This window comes from Carettochelys insculpta, chromosome 2, assembly GCF_033958435.1.
Source record: "Carettochelys insculpta isolate YL-2023 chromosome 2, ASM3395843v1, whole genome shotgun sequence".
NCBI classification, from domain to species: Eukaryota; Metazoa; Chordata; order Testudines; family Carettochelyidae; genus Carettochelys; species Carettochelys insculpta.
The window spans coordinates 196,620,919-196,646,792 of NC_134138.1; the positions used below are offsets into that span (position 1 = coordinate 196,620,919).

The 25,874-nt window shown below is 42.8% G+C and overlaps 2 protein-coding genes across 5 annotated transcripts in view; one reads left to right on the forward strand and one right to left on the reverse strand.

The window, feature by feature from the left end:
• The first annotated feature begins 1,560 nt into the window (after positions 1-1,560).
• Positions 1,561-16,211, forward strand: SNRPD1 (small nuclear ribonucleoprotein D1 polypeptide). The gene is made up of 4 exons (XM_074988257.1): positions 1,561-1,738; positions 5,087-5,163; positions 11,924-12,115; positions 16,029-16,211. Exons 1-4 carry the CDS (start codon positions 1,725-1,727, stop codon positions 16,103-16,105), a joined length of 360 nt encoding a protein of 119 aa, XP_074844358.1. The 5' UTR covers positions 1,561-1,724; the 3' UTR covers positions 16,106-16,211.
• Positions 16,212-16,352: 141 nt separating this feature from the next.
• Positions 16,353-25,874, reverse strand: part of SLC6A20 (solute carrier family 6 member 20) — a 41,090-nt gene continuing 31,568 nt past the window's right edge. For all 4 annotated transcript variants that reach the window (XM_074988256.1, XM_074988255.1, XM_074988254.1 and 1 more), the window contains 3 exons: positions 24,967-25,126; positions 22,299-22,464; positions 16,353-17,591 (listed from right to left, as the gene is read on the reverse strand). In XM_074988256.1, coding sequence (XP_074844357.1) covers positions 17,445-17,591; positions 22,299-22,464; positions 24,967-25,126 — 473 coding nt within the window. In that variant the 3' untranslated portion in view covers positions 16,353-17,444. The remainder of the gene's footprint in view (positions 17,592-22,298; positions 22,465-24,966; positions 25,127-25,874) is intronic.

Consider the following 25,874-nt stretch of genomic DNA (forward strand, 5'->3'; position numbering starts at 1 on the left):
GTCTCTGTCAGTTGGATCAGAGCAAATGCGATTGTACCTAAGAGCTTGACTGTAAACAATGGATCTAGTCACGTGTGCAGGATGGAAACTAGAAGGGTGTAGATAAGTATAGCGATCAGTAGGTTTTCGGTACAGTGTGGTACTGATCAGGCCATCCTTGATTAGTACTGTAGTGTCCAGGAAATGTATCTCTTGCATGTTGTAATCGAGGCATAAGTTGATAGTGGGGTGTAGATATTTAAAGTCTCTGTGGAATTCTTCTAGAGCCTCTGTACCATGGGTCTAAATCATAAAGATGTCATTAATGTATCTTAAGTAGAGGAGTGGTAATAGGGGACGAGAGCTGAGGATTCATTGTTCCAGCAGAAAAATGTCTGTAATTCACTGAAAACAGGAACATCTGAATTTATGGAAACCTTCTATTTGTTCCAACTTGACAATGCAATTGCACCTTAAACACTACAACCTATAACTAGTACTAAAAATCAGCTACTTGACTGTTTTTTGTTTTAAAAATCAACTGTAAATGGGGTACTGAAATGCATTCAACCTTCCTGTACTGATAGCAACTAATCTGATCTCATTCACTGAAGTGGGAAAAGGGGAATTTTGGTTAGCATTATTTTTCTAAATATGCCAATACAGAATACCTTAGCTGTTGTTTTAATCAACCAAAGCTCCAATATTTAAATAAGGGCACAGACTTAAAGTGCAAATATGCCAATGTTTTTGTCAAATTCCCTTTAGTTTGTTGGATACAGCTTGTGGAGTATGCCGTTGTACCTTAATCAAAAGTACTTAAATGTTAATCTTTCAAGCAGAGTTGATGGGTGAGGAGTGGCTATATGTCCACTTTAGGTTGGGAGCGTCCCTATTTAAGCTCTATCCTGGACACCTTGACTTTCTTCCCTTTTGGCAAAACTAGGCATTTGACTGTTTGCTTCCCCTTCCCTACCCCTGAGGGCAAACATAACAAACGCCTGTCTGCTTTTACTTGGGGGGCGGGAAAGGACACCGACTTTGTTGCTCGCCTAAGCCCAGGCTTACAGCGATGCAGAGGTGAGGGGCCCCGTTTTTAGTTGGGACGATCTCACTTTCCCAATGGATGAGGGCTACTCCCGTTTATTAATCCTGTTGGCACAAAGAAGGCGCAGAGGGCTGGGTTTTATTGGTGCGCACGGCTATCTTGAATGTATTTGCACTGGCCCTCTCCATGGCGCTGACTGTGGGAGCCTGGCCTTACTCCCCTCTAGCTGTGTTGCTCGGCTGGAGGGGAGATCGGGCAGCGCTCCAGCCAGACCCGAGGAATGGCCATTAGGCTCTGCCCAGCACTCCCCTGTGCTCTCAGAAGGCGTGAGCATGCGCGCTCCACCTGTCCCCGGCTGCGGCGAATGGTGCGTCTCCGGCATGATGCAGGGGGACAGAAGCTGGGGCCGGAAGCGGCACCCTGCGCCTGGGAATCGAGTGCAACCCGCCCGTTCACCGCTGCGCGCCTTCCGCCAAACCAGCAGGGGGCGCTCGCAGCCCCCTTAAACGCACATCCGGGTGTGCGGAGAAGCACTTCCGGTTTTTGCGTCGCGCGCCATTCAGCTTTTCATACTACGCTGAGCGCCGGAGCGGCCTGGTCTGAGACCTCCGCCCCGAACTCAATTTTTTGCCTTCTCCCTGCTGCCGGGGCTGCCGCTCTGGGGGTCCGGCCGGCCTGACAACCCTGCTCTGCCGCTATGAAGCTCGTGAGGTGAGATGGGCCCCGGATGGATCCGGATACGGGGTCGGGGGCAGCGGCGGGCAAGGAGCGCGCTCTGGGCCGGAACGTGGGGCCTCGCGCCGCTCAGCCCCTTCGCCGTCTGCCTCGCGCCGCCGCCCTCCCGGGCTGCCCGTTCTGCGGCGGGCGTGAACAGGACACGGGTGTCCCCGCTTGTCCCCCCGCCAGGGCCGTGCCGTGCCGGGGAGCCCCTCCCGCCCGAGCGGGGTCCTTGGGGGCGGCCATTCTCAGCAGTCTGTAAGGAGAGAGACTTAACGGCAGGCACGTGATTTGTTCTGCTACTGCTCGGCCGATGGCCCTCGCGCTGCAAGCCCCTGGGTTAGACTTAGCTGGGTAGATCCTCCTCCTGTCTTTGATCTCTGCTCTTTGGTTGTGACTTGGTAGTTGTTCCCGCTTCCTTACTTAGCAGACAACTCTGAATGGATCCTGTTAGGGATAAAAGAAAGTGAGGTCATCCCATCTGGTGTACTTATTTCCCGCGTGTTTCAGAGCAGCTCTCAGTAAGTGTTATACTTGTTCACTAGCTAGAAGAATTATTCTCTGGTGATGGGGCTTGGGGGGATTAAGAGGAAGTTCGGCTGCCTTCTTGGCATAGTGCTAAATTCAGCAAGAGAAGGATTCTTTATCCCCAGCTGCACAGCATACAGAAAACACTTATTCTTATCTGCCATATTGAACAACAACAAAACTAAATAAGGCAGTAGTTTTGTTAAACGTCGGTTTAAAGGGACAACTTGGATTTTCTAATACTACTTATCCCTGTTAAACAATAATTCAAACAATTGTTAAAACCAAAATTGTTTTTCACTTCTGGTATTGTTCATGTCTTTCTCTTCATTTAGCTTGTACAAATGAAAATAGGTTAGTTTATTTACAAACCCAAAATTGAGAGTGACAGTACACAGTGCCTTGGTGTTTGGAGGACAATGACTAATGCAAATAGTAACAGCTGTGTTAGTCTGTATTCCAACAAAACAAAGCAGCAGAAATGTAGCACTTTAAAGGCTATAACAACATGATTTATTTGGTGATGAGCTTTTGTGGGGCAGACCCACTTTTTCAGATCAATTTCCTTTCTAATACAAACTGACATAAGTAAATATAGAGGATGAGAGAGAAAAACAATTGCAAAAAAAAAACCTGACAAATGCACATAAGTTATTTAGCAAATACATTTACCATTGTAAAACCCTTTTTAGCCAATCAAATTTTAGGATAAACTGAGCTGTTTTTAAGTACTGTTGTCCTAACTGTAAGAATAGTAGGACAATTGCACAGATTACTTAGGAAGGTTTGTGGCAGCTCTTTCCCTCGCAGTTTTCAAAAAGCAGTTGGATAGCCATTTATTGTCGTGGGTGGTTTAGATGCAACAAATCTTGTATCTTGGTAAGGGGTTATGCTAGATGATACTTACAGACCCATCTAGCTATGATTAGAGTCCTGCCAAATTCACAGTCCATTTTTGGACAATTTCACGGTCATAAGATTTTAAAAACTGTAAATTTCATTATTTCAGCTCTTTAAATATGAAATTGCTTGGTGTTTTAAATGTAGAGGTCCTTACCCAGAAAGGAGTTTGGGGAATCAAGGTACTACTGCCCTTATTTTTGTGCCGCTGCTGGTGGGAGCACTGCAGAGCTGGGCAGCTGAAGGCAGCAGCTGCTGGCCGGGAGTCGAGATATAAAAGCAACACTGCCAGCAGCAGCACAGAAGTAAGCATGACATTGTATGGTAGTGACGCGAGGAATGTAAAAGGTCAGGGGAGCAGGTGGGGCTGCACTGCGAGCAGGCAGGATCCTGACCACAGCCATGCTTCAACAGCCCCAGTGAGGCTAGCAGGGACAGTGGTCCCAGTCCCAGCTGAACCCGTGGTGGGGGCAGGGAGGACCCCAGCCCCAACCAAGCTGCAGTGGTCTTGCCATGCCTTCCTGCAGCCCCAGTAAGACTGCCTGCCCTGGCTGCTTTGTCCCCACTAACGGTTAAAATGACACTGCTTAATTGGTTAATTTTTTTAATGGATATTTTCATCCCTAAGTGCTGCTGCCAGAAGTAAGAGCAGCAAAGTATGGTATTGCTATTCTTGTTTCTGTGCTGATGCTGGCAGGGTGTTTCCTTCAGAGCTGGGTGCCTGGCCAACAGGTGCTGCTTTCCAGCTGCCCAGCTCTGAAGGCAACACAAAAGTGAGGGTGGTAACACTATGACAATTCCCCCCTGTCGAAACAAACAAAAAGCTCCCCTGCAACTCTTTTTTGGGTCAGAGCCCTCAATTAAAAACACCATTCTCCCCATTGAGATTGGTAGAGTAGAGGGTAAAAGCACACAAGACCAGATTTTACAGGATGAGACCAGTTTTTAGCCATCTGCAATGCATTTTTCATGGCTGTGAATTTGGTAGAGCCCTGCCTACGATTCTGTGATGCAGGTTACGTGCATGTTTTTGTCCCATGACAGTGATGGTAGTTCCTATGTTTCTTTTTTTCAGAAAGCAAAGCTCCTCTTAATTAACTGTCAGGTAACCAGTAAAAAACAGCTGCTTAATGCATGCTTCATAAAGCTTGGTTTTCAAATAAGGATGTGGAAGAATTGTGCTTCATGGCTGGGTCTACACGGTGTGGCTTTCCCAGAAGATCCATGATAATGAGCAGCCTCAAAATTGCAAATGGCCGCTCGTTGGCATGGTCCCGCAGCTCATTAGCATAGCCGTGCGAGAACTTGGCCTCGGCAGAGGGGGGTGCTGGCAGTGAAGAGGCTGTGAAAAAAAATTCAGGCTTAAAGGTCTGGCAACAGGGTTTTTTGCTGGCAGGGGCACATCCACATGGCCTCTTTGCTGACGGCTCCCCTCTCTGCCAAGACCGGGCTCTCACGCCACTATGCTAATGAGCCATGGGACCATGCATCTGCTGGGAAAGCCGCGCCATGTAGACCCAGCCCATATGTTTTTAGATTCTTTGATGTGGAGTCCAGTACAGTTTTCTTAGCAAGGGGGTGCTTTTGTGTAGTTTTCACTGGGTTTTTTTTGTTTTTGTTGCAAATCCCCAAAGTCCATACCGAATGTTTTAGAATATTATGAGATTTCACATCACTTCACACTGTGTACAATATGTATACCAGGGCCTGGGCTAGTTAAAGAAAGTGATGGTACCTGATTCTTCCAAGTTTTGGCAATAGGGGACAAAGCTTTTTATAGAAGTGTTTTCATAAATGCTGTATAATCATTGCTTTTATGCAGCGCTTTAACATATTAGTTACAGGTACCTTTTGTTGTTGTATTGCGACATTGGAATGGAAGTTCTGTTTTTCAACTACACTTCTATTTTGTAGGTTTCTAATGAAATTGAGTCATGAAACTGTGACCATTGAACTGAAGAATGGAACACAGGTACATGGAACAATCACAGGTATGGGAGTCAGGCTGTTGGAAATTGATAATTAAAGGAAAATCTGTTTTTTCCAAAGGGATTCCACTGTGATAGCTAAATGGGCCGCCTTAGGAAATGGATTTTGTGAAACTCTTGGTAGCAAAAACTTTAAAATCATCCCATAAGGAGTAGCATGAAAAACATCAGTTTAGAGTTTTTCCTTACTCAGATTGTTTTATTTGTGGTGAATGTTGAGACTGTACATGTGTCTTCAATTTAAAGAATGGCAACAGGCAAGTGTTCTAATAATATATTAATATAATTTTTAATAATAACCCATCTGAACAAAAAGACTGTTGAGGACTACTACTCATTTCACAATGGCATCTCACTTGTGACCTAGTAGCTCTTCATAGACCACCAGGAAGTGTATTGAAGACTCGTAGATCATAATTTGTCCCAATAATAGACTGGGAACAAAAGGTCAAATTTTGTAATATTGTTTAATGTTATAATAATCTGCCATACTGAGACTCTGGGCAGAGAACCAGGTATTCCTGAGTTGTAACAGTTTGCACCCGTGAGTGGCTTAGGGAAATGTCTTTTAGGCTATGTCTGTACACAAGATTGCACTGGTTTAAGTGAACGGAATGTCTGGTCTACGTTCAAGTTTTACTGTGTATGTTTGTGTACAGCTGTCAGTAAGGGGTGTGACTTCTTTTTAACTGAGAGAGTTATGCCATTATAAACCCTAGTGCAGACCATTATACCTGTAGAGCTTAGTTTGTTGTAAACCACACTAAGCTGTTCTGGTGTAAGTATGTTTATAAAAATATAACTTTGTCTACAGTAGCACACTCTTATTGCTTGTCAAAGTTGTTAAACTTAAGTGAAGACAGGGTTCTCAACCTGCTTACCATTGTGAGCTGTGTAAGTGGTCCACAGTATGTTATGTGGGCTGTGTCCCGTACTGCTTCTGTGTCCCTGAAGATGTTGCATGGGCTTCAGCTCAGTGCTGATTGGGGTGCAAATGGCCCATAGGCTGCAGATTGAGGACCTCTGCCTTAGTTAAATCAGCGCCTGTTTGTGGGCAAGTTTATTTCTGTTTAGCTTAATCTGATAACCCAGTGTGCTACTCATGTATCAAAATACATTTCTGCTCTTTACACAAACATGCACTTTCTCCACTACGTTGATTTTAAAACATATCTTGTAAATTGGTACTAATTTGTATAGACAAGGGCTTAAACTGTTTTATTTATAAAATGGAGATGCTTATCTAATGCATGGGTTTTGTTGGGATTAAGTATGCAATATTCTGAAAATACGAAGTGCAGCATACATTTTTCAAGTTGTTCCTTGGGGAATTGACCTATTTACGTGGGCATTGGTGCCCTAATGGGCCAGAAGGCCCAAAAGAGTCAAGTTTTGAGAATTTGATTAATGCAGTAATATAATTTGCAACCTTATGTTTTATGATAGGAGTTCTTTACAGAAACAGAGTACAAGTAAGATAATTGGAAATAGAGGCACTGGATAATTTTCTATCCTACATTTTAAAAACATTAGACTATTTCAGAATTTGACATGAAATAATAGGTCTATATTAAACTGAGACTTTATATGGAATGACATTAGAAACAATTACCTATGGTGTGCCTTGTAATCACAAATTAGCAACCCATGCATTTATTCCTCAGCATGTTATCTAATTGTTTTCTGATGGGCTGTAATGCAGTACACACTTGATTATTTGGCAACTTTGGGGAATAGGGGTTGCCAGAAAATCAGATTTTCTGGATAGTCAAGTGGGCCCACAGGCTCGACTGGATAGTCAAGCGCCAGCAGTGTCCAGGCAGCCAGCAGTCAGGCCAGGCAGAAAGTCCTGCTCCGCCAGCCCTGTGGCAGCCAGCACTGGCCTGGCAGTTGGTAGCTGGCTCCTCTCTCCCATCTCTGACCAAATGGCTGGTAGCGGAGCAGTTGCTGGTTAGTTGAAAGTGTTGGTTATCTGAATGCTGAATAACACTCCTTTTACTGTACTGCCTTTTATTGCAGCAAGACTTCGAAGTTTGACAGAGGCATGTTCCTGGAATCCTCAAGGTGCCTTTTGATGCCCCATGAAAATTTATGATGATTTTTCCATAGTTATAAACTCTTGAGATCTTTCTGGCTGTCAGATTCATTAATGTTTGTTACCACAGTGCACACACTGCCTTGCCATCTCACAGCTATATGCTGTATTATAATATGAGAACATCCTATGCAAGCAGACTGGATTATTTGCTACTTCTCTACTTTTCTGCCCTTTCTGCCTATTAAAATCTCCATTGCCTGAGAGAGACTGGATACCAGAAGATTGTGAACTGTTACATTGTTACAACTGACCTTAATTCTGTGTCATTCACAACCTTTGTTATTGAGCAATACCTTGCATCTCATTGAAAGGTGTCACAAACTGGGAAAATAATCCAGACTGCAAAAATGGCAGGCCCAAGTAAAGCTAATGGGAAGGTTTTCAGTGAAATTGCTTTTTAATCAGAAAATCCCTGTTTGCTGAAATAAAGTTGAGATAAAACCCTGGGTCTCTTGGAAAAGGTCTTTTTTTGTCCCAGTGCACAATGAAGCATTTTTTTGAAGCTTCAAAGATTTTCTCAGGGCTGAAAAGTTTCTCATCTACTTCTAGATCCAGTGCTTTGATCATAGTGCTGTTCTCCTTGTGTTTGACTGTGCTGTCTGTGAAATGTGGTGACTCTTGGATTTGAAACTCACTGTTTCAGTCTGGTGTTTTGTCTTCTGATAGCTGATCCTCAAAAGATGACAGCCTTTTACAGCTATCAGCAGCCTTTTGCGGCTATCAGCCATGTAGTTAATGCAAGTGCTAAAAGGCTGTGATGAAGGTCCAGGCTTTAGACATCACTGATGACAAAATATAGGTGGGCACAGTGATTGTTAAATATGCACATGATTATTTTATTTAATATGAAGAAAGTTTAAAATAATGTTAAGGTTGTAAAGTCAGGTACTTATAAGCTAGGAAATGCCAGAATTGAGTTTGTCCCTTGATTTTGTCTCCTTGTATGTATCATGATACGGTTTCATTACATTGTAGAGCAACGAAGGGTCCTGTGGCACCTTATAGACTAACAGAAAAGTTTAGAGCATGAGCTTTCGTGAGTTAACTCACTTCTTCAGATGCTGCTCAAGAAGTGAGTTAACTCACGAAAGCTCATGCTCTAAACTTTTCTGTTAGTCTATAAGGTGCCACAGGACCCTTCGTTGCTCTACAGATCCAGACTAACACGGCTACCCCTCTGATACTTTCATTACATTGTTATACACTTCTTTCTTGCAGAAGCACTGTTCAACTTCAGTTAGGATAAGCAATGCTCACTGAATAAACCTGGGTTATGGAGTCAATGGCCATGTCTACACTAGCCCAAAACTTTGAAGTGGCCATGCAAACGGCCATTTTGAAGTTTACTAATGAAGCCCTGAAATACTTATTCAGCGCCTCATTAGAATGCCGGCAGCCACAGCACTTCGAAATTGATGTGGCTCGCCGCCGCATGGCTCATCCAGATGGGGCTCCTTTTGGAAAAGATCCTGGCAACTTCGAAATCCCCTTATTCCTAACAGCAGATAGGAATAGGGGGATTTTGAAGTTGCTGGGGTCCTTTTGAAAAGGAGCCCCATCTGGACAAGCTATGCGGCGGCGAGCCACATCAATTTCGAAGTGCTGTGGCTGCTGGCATTCTAATGAGGCACTGAATATGTATTTCAGAGCTTCACTAATAAACTTTGAAATGGCCGTTTGCATGGCCATTTCGAAGTTTTGGGCTAGTGTAGACGTAGCCAATGAGTCTGTTGGACCATTGCCTCATTAGCTCTAGGAGGGCAAAGGTATTTAGCGAATGAGATGGTGAACTACAACTAACATAGTCGAGCAGGCCCCCAGATTTGGTGGTGATGGGGGACTTCAACTATCCAGATATATGTTGGGAAACTAATATGGCGGGGCACAGACTATCCAGTAGGTTCTTGGATTGTATTGGAGACAATTTTTCATTCCAAAAGGTTGAAAAAGCTACCTGGGGGGAAATTGTTTTAGATTTGATTTTAACAAATAGGGAAGAATTGGTGGAGAACTTGAAGGTGGAAGCCAGCTTGGGTGAAAGCGATCATGAAATCATAGAGTTCACAATCCTAAGGAAGGGTAGAACAGAAAACAGCAAAATAATGGATTTCAGGAGGGCAGATTTTGGTAAACTCAGAGAGCTGGCAGGTAAGGTCCCATGGGAAGCAAAACTGAGGGGAAAAACAGCTGAGGAGAGTTGACAGGTTTTCAAAGGGACATTATTAAGGGCCCAAAAGCAAGCTATCCCGCTGTGTAGGAAAAATAGAAAATATGGAAAAAGACTGCCTAGGCTTAACCAGGAGATCTTGCATGATCTCAAAATAAAAAAGGAATTGTACAAAAAATGGAAACAAGGAAAAATTACAAAGGATGAATATAGGCAAACAACACAAGAATGCAGGAGAAAGATTAGAAAGGCTAAGGCACAAAATGAGCTTAAACTAGCTACAGGCATAAAGGGCAACAAGAAGGCTTTTTATAAATATATTAGAAACAAGAGGAAGACCAGGGACAGGGTAGGGCCATTGCTCAGTGAGGAGGGAGAAACAGGAACAGGGAACTTGGAAATGGCAGAGATGCTTAATGACTTCTTTGTTTCGGTCTTCACTGAGAAGTCTGATGAAGGAATGCCCAACATAGTGAATGCTAGTGGGAAAGGGGTAGGGTTAGAAGTTGAAATAAAAAAAGAACAAGTTAAAAATCACTTAGGAAAATTAGATGTGTGCAAGTCACCAGGGCCTGATGAAATGCACCCTAGGATACTCAAGGAGCTGATAGAGGAGGTATCTGAGCCTTTATCTATCATCTTTGGAAAATCACAGGAGACAGGAGAGATTCCAGAAGACTGGGAAAGGGCAAATATAGTGCCCATCAATAAAAAGGGGAATAAGAATAACCCAGGAAACTACAGGCCAGTCAGCTTAACTTCAATGCCAGGAAAGATAATGGCTCAGGTAATTAAAGAAATCATCTGCAAGCACTTGGAAGGTGGTAAGGTGATAGGGAACAGCCAGCATGGATTTGTAAAGAATAAATCTTGTCAAACTAATCTGATAGCTTTCTTTGATAGGACAACGAGCCTTATGGATAGGGGAGAAGCGGTAGATGTGGTCTACCTTGACTTTAGTAAAGCATTTGATACGGTTTCTCGTGATATTCTTATCAAAAAACTAGGCAAATACAATTTAGATGAGGCTACTATAAGGTGGGTGCATAACTGGCTGGATAACTGTACCCAGAGAGTAGTTCTTAATGGTTCTCAATCCTGCTGGAAAAGTATAACAAGTGGGGTTCCGCAGGGGTCTGTGTTAGGACTGGTTCTGTTCAATATCTTCATCAATGATTTAGATATTGGCATAGAAAGTAAGCTTATTAAGTTTGCAGATGATACCAAGTTGGGAGGGGTTGCAACTGCTTTGGAGGATATGGTTGTAATTCAAAATGATCTGGATAAATTGGAGAAATGGTCTGAGGTAAACAGGATGAAGTTTAATAAGGACAAATGCAAAGTGCTCCACTTCGGAAGGAACAATCAGTTTCACACATACAGAATGGGGAGAGACTGTCTAGGGACAACTACAGCAGAAAGGGATCTAGGGATTATAGTGGACCACAAGCTAAATATGAGTCAACAGTGTGATGCTGTTGCAAAAAAAGCAAACATGATTCTGGGATGCATTAACAGGTGTGTTGTGAACAAGACACGAGAAGTCATTCTCCCACTCTATTCTGCGCTGGTTAGGCCTCAGCTGGAGTATTGTGTCCAGTTCTGGGCACTGCAGTTCAAAAAATATGTGGAGAAACTAGAGAGGGTCCAGAAAAGAGTGACAAGAATGATTAAAGGTCTAGTGAATGTGACCTATGAAGAAAGGCTGAAAGAATTGGGCTTGTTTAGTTTGGAAAAGAGAAGATTGAGGGGAGACATGATAGTGGTTTTCAGGTATCTAAAAGGGAGTCATAAGGAGGAAGGAGAAAACTTGTTCTTGGCCTCTGAGGATGGAACAAGAGGCAGCGGGCCTAAACTGCAGCAAGGGAGGTTTAGGTTGGACATTAGGAAAAAGTTCCTAACTGTCAGGGCGGTCAAACAGTGGAATAAATTGCCAAGGGAGGTTGTGGAATCTCCATCGCTGGAGATATTTAAGAACAGGTTAGATAGATGTCTATCAGGGATGGTTTAGATAGTACTTGGTCCTGCCAATGGGGCAGGGGGCTGGACTTGATGGCCTCTCGAGGTCCCTTCCAGTCCTAGTATTCTATGATGAGAAGGGATAGTCATGTGAATAAAGCAGTTGAACGCTATGTAGGTTAATTGGATTCTATTTCTGGTTTTCTATCCTGATGCTGGAGAAGCCGTTCAAATAACATTTTTTGCAGATAATTACTATTTGTGCACCTCCTTTTCAAATTTAAATCTAGTAAGAGTGTCCTTTTGAAAATGGCATTACCTGGTAGCAACCATTTTTTGATGCATTTAGGCTATGACTACACTTGACTCCTTCGATACAGGCATGGTAATCGGGGTGATGGGAGATTACTAATGAAGTGCTGTAATGCATATGCAGCACTTCAAAATTGCCACAGGAGGTGAATTTGCCCAATGAAGTGTCAAACTTGGAAGTGCCTGCGGCTACACACATGCCTAAAATTTGTCATCCTTTGTTTCAGGAGTGGATGTCAGTATGAATACACATCTTAAAGCTGTGAAAATGACACTGAAGAACAGAGAGCCTGTACAGTTGGAGACATTGAGTATTCGAGGGAATAACATTCGTTACTTCATTCTGCCAGATAGTTTACCTCTCGATACCTTGCTAGTGGATGTTGAACCAAAAGTCAAATCCAAGAAAAGGGAAGCAGGTTGGTTTGTGATTTCATCTTTGTTTATTCCATATTACTCTGGGAGTGGTTCATTTGCTCTACAGATGAATACTTATATTGAATCTGCAGCAATCTTATGAAACGTACTTAGAATGTTTTAGTTTCTGTGCTTGATAGCTTGCTGTGTGATTTCTGCTCCTCCCACAGTATTCTTGGAAAAGTTTTTGAGGTTTTCTGTCATCAAGTTGATAGGCACTGTCAGTTTGTAGGTGATTCAATGTCCTAGTAGTAAAACTTTGCTAAAGGTTAATCATGGCACCATTCTTAAGTTTTACATAACTCTGAAATTATGTGTATAGTGTCCTACCAGAGAAGAAATAGTTTGAGAAGAAACTAGACCAGTGAATTCTGTGATGATTTGAGAATGACTTGTATTTTCCTTTGAAGTTCATCAGTGTGTGTGTGCTGCAGTTCTCTGAACAGTTTGGACTATTAAATTCAGGTGTTGTTTCTTAACCTCCATGAGAGCTAGTTCAGGGGATCCTCTGTTACTGTGAAGAGTGGTTAGCTGAGTCATCACGTGCTACAGGACAAAAAATGAGCCTTTGGATTCTGTATTGTCTCTGAAGGTCTTAACTTTCATTATAAGCCTGGGATGTTTTCAGATAGGTAGGGTCCTGGCGCTAACTCCCCTGTAAGCTGCTTTTGGTAAAAGCACTCTATAATATAAAATCCTGAATAATAATAATTTTTGGTTAGCACTTTCCATGTGACCGTGATGACCAATAAATTCAGTATGGGAAAGTTAGTTGATTTATATCCAGTGAATGTATACACAGCTGAACTATCAATTAAAACTGTGAGCATAGTATAGTAGAGTAGCTTGCAAATAAGGTCTTCATTCTACAAAATACCTAGCACCACCTCCCACAAACTTAGCACTACATGCTACAAGAGTCCTTGGGAGTACTCTGCGATCCAAAGCCATAACCAGATAACAGAGATTTGCCCTTAATGGTTTCCGTACCTCTCCCCAAATATGATGGAAGTCACTTGTCCAGACAAATTATTTCCACTAAGTTTTAGCAGTAGTTTTGGGAAAGCTGTCTCTGGAGTGGGGAAGGCTGCTTCTTTAGCTGCTGTAGCCCTGCAAGTCCCAAATTGCCCCCATCCTCCCATCTCACTGCTCTGTTCCCTCCTGTTTTCACCATCTCTCCCCCACTGTCCTGTACCACCTACACCTTATTTCCCATTTTACCTTATACATGTGCCTTCTCCAGGATCCAGGCATGTAGTCACCGTATCCCCTGCCTCTGTGGCTCCACTAATTAGGTGAGCAGCCCTTCGTTCTCTTGTGTACAGCCACCCAGGCACTCACATGAGAGGGACCTGTCCGTGGACCATCTGAATAAAGTGGTGTGCAGACCGCAGTTTGAAATTTCTGATCTGCATAGTAAGAGCGTGTTTTTAACATAGCATCACTTGAGGCTTTAAAATCATTGACTTCAGTTGGAAACAACAAATTCTGTGGGGGGAACCATAGTATGCTTTCCCGATATGTCGGTCCCCTACTTTTCTCCTTAGCAAATAACAGTCTAACCTGGTTTGGTGAGCAGCACTCTGAGATCTCTGACCTGTACATATTATGTGGATGGTATGAAGGGACAAGTGTGCTATCATGGAGCTTAGAATCTGTAATTTGTATTAATAAAGTGATTACAGGGTCTGGACACATTGATAGGGTTCTCTGCGACATTTTGTGATTTCCCCCATGCAATATCAGTAGTGTCAAGTTGAACTGGGAATAGGTTGCTTGGAATCAGGACATGAAGATGTGTGCTATTGGTTACACCATCCCACTTGGGAAGATAAATTAGAGAATTCTTTAAGTTATGTATGTTGGATGGTAGCTTGTGGCCTGTACCAGAAAGAAGTGAGGTAGCTAGATGTTAATTTATTGTGGACGTATAAATCAGGACTCTGACATAGTGGGTAATCTGCCAGGAACTTGATAAAATTCTCTTGTTTTATGGGATACATGCTGCACACTTGTGCCCAGTTCTGCTGCCAATAGTGAAATCCTTCATTTCCCCCAGCCCCCTGCCAGTTACATTGTCACACACTGGCTGGAGAGGTTTGTGGGGAGGAAGAAAAGTGCACTGTTACATATTCCAAAATATTTTACTTTGGAATGCAAACAGATTTTTGTGGTATTACACGGATGAATTTCATAAAATGCCTTGTTGAATGATCACGTCAATCAGAAACAGCATGTGTACTTTAATGGGTAGTCTCAATTTGCTAATCCTCCATAATGCATCTCACTGATGTTTTATGAAGACAAATCCTATTTGCCCCCAGTCTTCACAATGCTCTGCAGCCTCAAATCATAGTTAAATACACAAAGCATCATGATCACAACACAATTCTAAATTACATGCCCAACCGCTCCTTGGGTGAAACTGGACTATATCCAGTGAGGGAGTGTCAGGAAGCCTTATGATTGAGGCACATTTATGGCATATATAGACTAACAGATATTTTGGAACATAAGCTTTTGTGGGCAAAGATCCGCTTTGTCAGATGCACGCATCTGACGAAGTGGGTCTTTGCCCACGAAAGTTTATGCTCCAAAATATCTGTTAGTCTTTAAGTGCCACAGGACTTCATGTTGTTCTCGAAGTTACAGACTAACACGTCTACCTCTCTGATATTTATGGCATATGTGCAGCATATCTTCCAATTCCCACTGCGTAAAAGAAGCAAGTGCCTTTTGTATGGGATATACTTTATTTGAAAGCCTCAGATTAATGTGATATATACAATCTACAGCTACTAGGTCAGTGGCTCTGCCAAGCATGAACCTCTCCAGTCTGGCGCACTCTTGTCCAGCAAAATCCATAATCCAGCCTGATTTTAGTTAGCTGGATGACCACTTATCATGGGTGTGGGCATGTTTCCCATGGTCCCATAAAGCTTGTTTACAATTCCCAGTCCTCTGTGTTCTGTGCTGTTATTTAGCTGTAATTTACCCCTTAAACATCTTTAAGAGCCCAGTAAAACAGTGGAAGTGTTGCTAATGCTGCTAGACGCTACTGACCTCCCATGGTTTGGTAAATTCTCTTGTTTGTCACCAGACTGGTTCCAAGGGGGGGCCAGAAAAAAAGTATGGAAAAAAAGACATGCTAACATAGTAGGTAAACTTTTTATGAATGGGAAAGTAGAATCTAACTTAGCATATTGTTCCTTACTCAGCATTATAAATCACTTGAACAATTTCCACTTTTCTTGAACTAAATTGTTGCATCCAAGAGAGACAAAATTTGCAAAGTGCTCAACACCCATCATTTCTTACTGAAAACAATGGGAGCTGTTGAATGATCAGGTCTTTAGAAAAATATAGCCATTTTTAGTTGTCTAAAAAGATGCTGAGCATTTCTGAAAATCTGTCCATTCATGTGTGTGTGTTTTCAGCCTACCTTTGTTTGCTGCTTTGATATAATTTATTAGCTATGGCAAAATACATTGTATGTTCTGTTAATAGGTTGTGAAGTCTACATTGCGGCAGCATCTTTTGTATTTAAATCCTAATTCCTAAGTCATTAGCCTTTACTGAGAGAGAAAGAGGAGCTTGTCAAGTTTTCATGTAATTCAGAAAGCTAATATTTGCCTTTATTTTCAGAAGTAAAATGGGGGTTGATAGGATATTGTAAATTGTACAACAGTTTATTTTAAAGCAAAATTCAAGTGCAATGAAAATTGAAATGGGGGTGGGGTTGATCGTTAGTGTGTCTGAAATTTGATAGCATTATCACAGTCTGGTATTCAGTTACAAGTCCCATATGATAAAAATGCAATGTCTGTTACACTTGATACAACACGCGCTTTATTTCAAATAACTTTTGTGCCTTAATAGAATTTAACTTGCTCTTTGTTTTGTTTGCTTGCTCAGTTGCAGGAAGAGGCCGTGGCAGAGGTCGGGGAAGAGGTCGTGGCCGTGGCAGAGGAAGAGGGGGACCAAGGCGATAACTTCTTTCACACCATAGCTACATGTTACAAAATTCTCAGCAGCTGCGTATTTTTTGTACAGGTTTTGTTTACAGTGTCAATTTTTAATAAACACACATGTGGAAAAGTTGTCTCTCTTGTCCGTTGAAGCCCTTAATGGGATCTGTATTCTTCGAAGATTACTGTGGATTACGCATACCATGTTACCTGTGTTCCTGCTGTTTAACCGAGAGCGTTTCTTTTGCTAGTACACACTATACTTTCACCTCTTGCTCTTCTCTGACCAAGTAAGCTACTTGTTACATTGTAATACTGGTCAGTCCAAAGGAATCTTGCTTCTTCCTTCACAAGACACTTACTGTGCTCTGTTAAGCTCACATAACTCAAATGTATAGAGAGCATATACCTTTTAAATATTGTTTTGTTTAACATTGGATTTCACGGTGACCTCTTCTGTAGTTAGCAAAAATAGTACAAATTTCTTATCTAATGGAAACTAAAAATGTAACACATTGAGTTCATTCTGTTATAGAAAAATTCTCGTAGGGAAAAATGGTTCAAGTCTACAAAGTATTGGAATGTGCCACCATAAGATTAAAATCAAAATACATATCTGTGGGTGTGAGCTTTTTTGAAGTTAGCTGCATGGTGTGAGGAATTTGTATTGAGTGGCTTGTGAAATCCTTATTTCAGATGCATTTCACTGCTCACTGGTGTTTATCTATAAGCAATTATCTAGCAAACAAATACTGTACATATTGGAACTCGAAACTTCTATTGGAAACACAAGAATTGACACATCTTATGCATAAGCCTAAGCTGTTTTGCTTTTACATCAGCTCTTTTACAGAATAATGGCCTCCCTCCAAGTAATTTTCTCTCAGATAGCAGACTCACATTCAAATAGCAAAACTTCAGCAGTCAGACTACACATTACTTCAAGAAAACTGCTCATGTATGTGCATGCTATTGTGAAGAGTAACTTCCAGTACTTCAAATGGAGAACTGCTTTCTTATAAACAATATTCAGTGTTTTTAAGTATGCAGTACTGCAAAGTTAAGGATAACAACATAGCATCAGTTGTTATTAAACAGGAATACTGTACTTGGTAACTTGTGCTAAGTGGCTTTTTGGGAGCTGCTGCTGTTTGTGTATCACTTAGAGGACCTCTTAAAGCTTCATCTGCAACAGAAGAGCTTTTTGAATCACTGTGGAAATGCTAAGAGCACTTTCGGTAAATACATCACCCAAGGTTCTGCATATATAAATAGTTGCTACAGGTAACGGTTTCTCTGGTCTCCAAAATGCACACAGTTATTGCAACTGGTGATAGTTTTCTTGTGTTCAGTTATGAAGGGTTCATTCAAGAGTTGATACATTTCTCTTCAGTCTTTTCATAACAAAAGTTATTAATGCACCTAGTGGGATGCACATTGTGGATGCAGCCACAAGCAGTCCAATAACTGCCAGGGCATAACTTGGATAATCTTTTGTAACCTGCTGACCCTGCAAATAAGACAGAATATTAGCACGAAGCAACTATAAACTTCTCTCCGTAACTTATAAGAAATTAGATCCTTTAATAACCCCAAAGTGTTGGATCTTTAATTTTTGATGGCTGGAAATGATCTTAAATTTATGTACAGCTTTGCAAGAGAGCAAAGTTCAGTTGTACAGCAGATGTTATGCATAGAGGTAGTCAGTATTCCTTGACTTAAATATCGAGGTTTGGACTGTTGTTTCAAGAGAGCATCACTCATCTCAGTCCCATGGTTTACCATGAATGATACATGTTTTTCTTTATTACCAAAATTTTACAGTAGAATAAAAAATTAAACCTGTTGTTTTAAAAATTACACAAATGGGTTGAATCCGACAGCATTTTGTATTTCTTGCATCATTAAGTTTTGTCCACTATGTGGGTTATGGCAGGTGAAGACAAAATGAACCATACAGTTCAGTCACTGCTTAAGTCTGGACTAGAACTGCAAACTTTGAGGCACAGTACTAGTGGAAGTGAATGGTTGCATGTCAATTCTCATATACTTCCCAGATAGGCCTCAGTAATTTGAACATCCTGAATTGTTGGAGACAATTGCCCTTATCCTTAGACATACACCCTATTACATGGTTTCCCAAACTTTGAGGGTGTGAAGAAATTCCAGGGGAGGGGGCATGAGGCAACCCAGCCCCTGCCCCATTATTCCCCTAATTCTTTGCTTCTGGCTCTCAGACCCTGCCATTTTACATGGGTGACCTGGTGCAGCTGCTATAAAAAGCAGGCAGCTGGTGAAGACCCATGAGCTGAGGTGAGTGTGTGTGTGTGTTGCGGGGAGGAGAGAGGAGGAGGAAGTTAATGTGGGGCTGGGGTGCCTGGCTCAGGTAAGGGGGGTGGAGATGGAGTTAAGAGCAGGGGGCTGGTGGTGCCTGACTTTGTGAGAGGGGAGGGGCTCAGGGATTGGGCAGCTGGCCCCAGCAGCATGGGGCTTGGTGGGGAGAAGGGAAGGCGGGTAGCTGCTCAGAAGGGTGGGCAGGTGGCTGGCCCCAGTGGGGCTCAGGTGGGCAGCTCTGGCAGTGCAATTCTGAGACAGGTGGGCAGCTGGCCAAATGGGGCTGCACCAGGTAAGGAGCAAGGAGCCAAGAAAAACTACTTGTGCTTATTTTTAATTTTAAATGACATTTTTATATCAAGTTGGTGGTTTTTTAAAGTTATGAATTGAATTTTTTATTACAAGGAGGGGTTGAATGACAGTAAAGAAAAGGTGGAGGGGGCATGAGGGTTTCCTGAAAATCAAAAGGGATGTGTGATGCAAAAAAGTTTGGTAACCACTGCCCTAGTAGACAGGTGACTAGCATTATTTCTGCTTGTGCTTATCTAGCTGTAGTTGCTGTGGTTATTACTCTCATTAGCACCTATTATGAATACTAAAGTAGTTGAAAGGTTTTCTCAAATTTAGGGCATGCTTGTTCTAAATACAATAGTAGTATGCTTCTCGTCACTTTCTGTCTCTCAGTGAGCGAAAGATGTTGAAATCACAAGTGTAGTTAGGGGGTGGGGAATCTCCAACATGTCAGCTCCATGTGTTTCAGCGGGGCAGATGCTGGCAGAGGCTATAAGATGGTTTGTCTACCTGCACCTCTGCAGGTAGGGCCGTGTGCAGCTGCCACCAGTGCTCGCAGTTCGCCATTCTCAGCCCGTGGGAACTGCAAGAAGTAGCGTGGGTTGGGCTACTGCCTCCGTCAGCTCCTTTTGATCAAGAATGGTGAACTGTGGTCACTTGGAGCTGTGATTGACCCTGCCAGTGGGCGCTCAGACACTCTGGCGGCCTGCCAGCTGCTAACCCTGGCATCCCGGAGGTTCCCAGCCCTGGTTTAAGATAAGCCCTTTACAGATTGCAAATACACATCTATAGAGCCCTCAGCTCCCAAGCAATCAGAAATTAACGGTACCATGTGATACTCTTCTTGTTAGCCCCACTGTAAAAAAACCAGACTACATGCCTGCAGTTCTGCTCCTACAGCCTCACTGTGCCTTTCTGTGGGATTGAGCTAGTTCTCTTCTTCCCCTGAATTCCAACTGCATCCTGCTAATTCTCCCTCTGTTCATAAATGTTCTCTTACCCTTCCTGACCCCTTGCCTCACCATATAATGAGGCTTCAAATGGTGAGTGGTCACCTTATTCTTGCCTTGAGTGAACAGAGCTGTGACCAGTGCTCCATGACCTAATCCATAAGGGAGGCTGTTCAGGAGAACTGCATATGTGCCTTAAATTCTGGGCATACTGTAGCCAAATGCCCTCAGCTTTTGCTGTCTGGGAACCTGGCTAAATTATGTAATACAACTTAATGCTGCTACATAGTGTTTGGAGCTTCTATGAATCCACTGTTTTCCCAAAATGTAATTAGTTGTTAAATGGAGAAGCTGAAGGGATTCCTGCATCTTGCGTTCAGCATGACCATTTAGATTCAGCTGTGATCCAATGCGAACTGTGTGCGTTGTGTGAGATAGTGCAGTCTGCCAGCTGTCTTTTAAGAGTTATGTTGCCCTGATCACCATTTGGAAGTTGACAGCAAGCAACAAACCTTATTATAGTGGTATGTGTTTAAATCATCATCATCACCGTCAATAACCATGGGCTCAGTGCCCATTGGTGTTTGATGCCTCTCTCACTATTTCCTTCTGTCTTTCCCTATCCAGTGCAGAGTGGCTTTGGTGCGGTGTTAGTCTACAGAACCTATCTACTATATCATCTATCCCTTCTCTGTGGGGTCTGCCTCTCCTGTTCGAACTATTCATTATGCTGAATATCCGGATCTTGATTTTTCGTTCATTGTTCATTCTGCAAATATGTCCAAATAGTTGTAGCTTCCATTTTATAACCTTCTGCAGCAGGTTCTCTTTTGGATGTATCTTTCTATATAATTCATCATTGGTGACCTTCTGCATCCCTCCTATTCTCAGAATCTTTCTACAATTCCTTTCGAATGCCAACATTCTTCTTTTTGAACCTTTCATTATCATCCACGTCTCACATCCGTACAACATGCTGCTGAATACACACGTTTTCAAAAACCCATATACAAAAACCCATAGGAGAGCACTTCAATCTCCCAGGACACACAGTAGCAGATTTAAAAGAAATTTCAAGAACAGACTCCAAAGAGAAATTGCTGAGCTACAATTCATCTGCAAATTCAATACCCTCAGCTCAGGATTAAACAAAGACTGTGAATAGCTGGCTAAATACAAAAGCAGCTTCCCCTCTCTTGGAGTTCACACCTCCAGATCTACTGATGACAATACAACTCAGCCTGCCTGACTGAGCTAACCTCGTTATCCCCAGCCTTGCTCTGGCCTATTTATACCTGGCCTTGCAGATTTCCAGGACCAGCATCTGAAGAAGTGAGTTAACTCACGAAAGCTCATGCTCTAAACTTTTCTGTTAGTCTATAAGATGCCACAGGACCCTTCGTTGCTGCTACAGATCCAGACTAACACGGCTACCCCTCTGATACTTGACATGTTTTCAAGACACCCATCTTCGTTCTTAAGCTAATTGCTTTGCTTTTCCAGATCTTATCCATCGCCTTCAAACTCGCTTTTGCTTTCACTATTCTAATCGCTATTTCCTTCTTACAGTCTAGATCATACGTTATGTTGCTCCCCAGATATGTGAACTCCTCAACATTCTCTAGCGCAATACCATTGACACTGATCTTCCTTCCTACTTCTTCATCTCCAAATACCATTGTTTTTGTTTTATTGATATTCATAATCAGTCCATACCGCTTCCCTTCTTCATGTAGCACCTGCACTGTTTTCGCTAGCTTCTCCTCATCTTCCTCAATGATAACTATATCATCCATGAACCTCAAGTTGTTAATTCTTTTCTTGTGCACAGATATCCCTTCTACCTCTTCCCTGATCTTGTCCATCGCGCTCTTCGGGTGCACAATGAAGATACTTGGTGATCATGGCAGAGTTAGGTGTTTAAATGGTGAGCAATATTAGTGCTTAGGTAAGCTTTCACCCCAGTTTGAGGTGTCAAGTTAGACCCTGGAAACCTTTCTCAGCAGGCTGCCATAGCACAGTTGTGCTCCTTGGCTCTGTGAAATGTTTACATTCTCGATGTATTAGAATCAGCTAGTCTCCAGCTAACAGCAGAAACCCGCACCTTTTCACATACCCAATTAGTGTAAAGTGATTGTAACTTTCTTTTTAATGGCAGGGAACGTGTCCTGGAATGTTATGAAATTCATATTTGCTTAAGAAAAATCACATTATTCTTTTACTGCAATACATGTGTATTATGCCCACTAGGGAGAATGAATTGGTTTATGAATCATTATATTGTATGTGGGAGCTGTATTCAAAATGTTGAAAACCTCCTGGTCTTTTATGAAAATGCCATTTCCTATTCACACTTAGGGTGGTATCACTGCTGTTTGTATAAATGAGTACTTGTTAAAAGTGATTCTAACTCTAAGGTGAAAGCTTTATTATTTGTGGGAGGGTTGGGGAATGCAGCTGCTTCTGCTTTCCAGTAAAGTTAAAAGCCTATATTAGTTCCAGATTAAAACCTGCTGTGTGAATTTTCTGCTGGTGGAATAAGAGCTGGCTACCTGAACTCCTTTAATGTACTGATCCATCATTGGTCCCTATGGCATGAAATGGATTGATGTGAAACAAAACAATAAGTAAAATGTAAATACCTGTGTAGCATCCCACGCTTGGTACTGCAGCGTTCCTGTGTGGATGTAGTCAGTCAGGTAAAATATAAACAAGCTTATAATTAGCACAGGACTGGCGAAAGCCCACATAATTTTCCAATACCAGTTTGGCTTATGTCCAAGCATTAGGTGAAGATCATCTTCAAATCTGTTTTTAAAAAAATGTTTGAACTATGCTACTATTCTTTAGATTTTTGCATTAGCAGGTTAGATATTGTGAAACCTTTCTACCCATAAAGCCTAGTTAAGTTGTAGCCTAGATTCTCAGGGAAGCTGTGAAATCCCTGTATTTGGAGGTTTTTAAAACAGGTTTGTCAAACACGTGTCAGGGATGGGCTATGATTACTCAGTGGTGCCTCAGTGCAGGAATCTGGACTTGATGATATTTCATGGCCCCTTCCTCATTTAGTTTAGGTTCTCGTGGTAGTTTTGTCCAGGAAAACTCAGATGTTGTTGTAAGCAATTAAATGCTGTTGGGCCCTACAGTAGGAGGAGGTGTATTTTGAAAGATATGAAGGAAACAAGGGGGAGAAGGGGCTTTCCAATGTGTAAGGCCTAGAGCAGTATTTCCTTAAGTGTGGTATATGTACTAGCAGTGGTACGCAAAAGGATTTCACAGGGTACACGGCAGAAAATTGCTAAAAATCAGGAGAAAAGCAGTGGGACGACACTGGGAGAGGGGTATGCCAATTAGGCTGAATTTGCAAAAGTGGTAAGCAAATGTTTTAAGTTTGGGAAACACTGACCTAGAGATATGGAATCCTTTAACAAGCCTGACCTGACTATGTACAAAGAGGTGCTCTCTAACTATAAAGGACCAAATCTACCTGTAGTTAAAAATGCTGGGTAGGAAAAAGAATATGTGACAAGGCAAGATGTGAACTGCAAGAAACCAAGCTGAAAGAAATTTGGCTGGCTAGGAGCATGTGCTAAGGTTAAAATGTGCTTAATTTCTGTTGAGTACAGGTTAGGTGAAAAAGATTGAGTCATGGTAGAAGAAAGAGCTAGAGAAAAGCAGGAAGAAGTATTGATAATTCTTCTCGCTGTTTTTCTCTCCCAAATAATTCCTCCATCCGAACAAATGCAGGAAGTTTCTAAATAACTTTTAAAAATGGTGCCGTTACCTTGTGGGTAGGGAGACAGATTGTGGTCCTGGCAGACATGCTCCCATAGCCCACCTGGACTAAGCTGACTGCAAATTGTTTTATATTTAAACTTGTGGGGGAGTATGTTTTTGACACAATGCAGTATCATAAAATCCCTTGTGAGAAAGTGTGGGAAATACTAATAGGAGTCACACATTTGATGTAATACTCCTCTGTGAACTGGATGCAGTAATTACGTTTCTCTATTTTCAGTACATGATTTGATTCAGAACCTTTGAATTCACTGGTGAGGTAAGAAGTATAACCTTAACGTATTTGTGTATCAGAGGTGTTGGTGTACACACACGTGCCCTGCTGGCCCCTGGGCTTGTAGAACACATCTGCTTAGGCTTTGCAATAGATGAGATCACAGCACTTTTCTTTGCAGTTATGAGATTCTCTTGGCAGCACTCCCAAGCATTGCTCTGACTAAGGGTATGTCTATACCTATGGGGGGGTCAGCACAGCGCAATCGATCTTCTAGAGATCAGTTTTGCCACCTGCATGAAGACACAGCAAAATCAATCTCTCTGGGATCAGCTGTCGACTGTGGGGCTCCACGCTATCATGGAGTAAGGGCCACGGGTGCAAGCCTGATCTACACCAGGGAACAAGTTGATCCTGGTACGTCGATTCTAGCTGCACTAATGGCATGGGTAGAATTGTGCGTCTGGGATCAACTTTGATCCTTAGCGTAGACCAGGTCTGGGGAGTGCCGCTGACTGGAGTGGTACTGTGCAAGGGAAGGGGTTGCAGTTGCAAGTTGCTTTAAACTTCTGTGGGAAATACGGGGGCAGACTGGGTGGGGGTGGCACATACAGTGGTCACTTCAGCGCCAGCCTGTCCGTTTCCTGGGGATGAAGTCTGCTGGGTCCCCCACTCCTAGGAACCTCCACAGGGTGGTTTGTGAGGGAACCAAAGGAGGTTGCTGGAGAGGTACTACTTCAACCAAGCTCTGGGAGTATCACGCTACCTGCAAGAACAGCTCAGTGCTCAAATCTCTTACAAGATTGGTTTTCCCCCTCCTGGAGCTGCTGTCCTGGCCTAAGCGCTTTCTGCAGTGTATCCTGCTTGCACAGTACAGCAATCAGAGTTATGCTTAGGATTTATGAGACACTATGCAGTACTATTCAGCTGGTGCCCCGTGACCAATGGCAGCTGGGGGTGAGGTGGAATATGGACTATTTAGAGATGTGGTTTTATAATCTTCAGCAATGCACTAATGAAATACTGACGGGGTTGGCAAATGCCTGTTCAGTGGCTTCCTTACCACTTAAATGGCTTTTTCTTAGGCTCTGCGAATAGGTGGGGCAGGATTTTCCCACTTTTTACATTAACTTCTCTCCAGAGGAAGCAGAGGCACAGAATAGTGACAGATAGCGGCAGGTAAAGACCCCGTGGGGCCCCAGATTTCCCAGTGCCCTACAGAACTGTATATTCTGCCCATGGTTCTGACAGCAACGATCCCTGTGATGGCACAGTTAGAGGAGCCATAGAGATTTTACCTCCTTAGGCCGTAGATGTAACAAACAGCTATTGTCTCCACCAGAACGATGAGCAGCAGAGAGAGGGTAGCTGCATAGTCATTGAATATGTTGAACCAATAGTTTCCAGCCTTCGTGGTGAATACCAGGCCAATGATGCAGTTGATGAAACATACAATACCTGTGGGAATAAAGTACAGAGGTTATTTTGGGCACAATGGAAAGGCAAATATTATTAGGACAGGCACTGGGAGCTTTACATTGAAGCTGTGTCTACACTTGCACTCCTCTTTCAAAACAAAGGCAAATGAGGGAAACTGAAAATGCAAATGAGGCGCTGATTTACATATCTCATGCTTCATTTGCATAATCTCTTTGAAGAGATTCTTTTGGAAGAATAAAAGCAGTGTCAATGCGGCTCTTTTGAAAATAAACCCCGTCTTCAAAAGAACCCTTCTTTTTGATACACAATGCCTGGTCCCCCCAGCTCTCCATCTGCTCTCCCGAGCGCTGGGGAAAAAAGCCATGGTCCCAGCTCCGGCCTCCCCACTGCTGCTGAGCCAGAGCCACAGTAAACAGCTGCAGTTTGGGAGCTAGGGACCAGGCTTGTCATGTTGTTCCTCATGGAATGACCAGGTTGCAGGGGTGGACTCTGCAGTTTTCACTCCCTCTGTGACCCGTCAACTCTTCTTTGGGCCTGAGCCTGCATGGGGCTGCTTACTCTTCTCATCCCATGAAATCAACAGAAGTAAAGGACACACAGAGCCTGGCATGCTGGGGCTCCCAAATCCCGTGTGTGTGTGTGTGTGTGTGTGTGTGTGTGTGTGTGTGTGTGTGTGTGTGTGTGTGTGTGTGTGTGTGTGTGTGTGTGTGTGTGTGTGTGTGTGTGTGTGTGTGTGTGTGTGTGTTCACTCTTGCTGCTGCCTGAA

Coding starts and splice junctions, on each gene's coding strand:
- SNRPD1 (XM_074988257.1), top strand. Junction 5,164..11,923: donor GGTACATGGAACAATCACAG/GTATGGGAGTCA, acceptor CCTTTGTTTCAG/GAGTGGATGTCAGTATGAAT. Junction 12,116..16,028: donor ATCCAAGAAAAGGGAAGCAG/GTTGGTTTGTGA, acceptor TTGCTTGCTCAG/TTGCAGGAAGAGGCCGTGGC.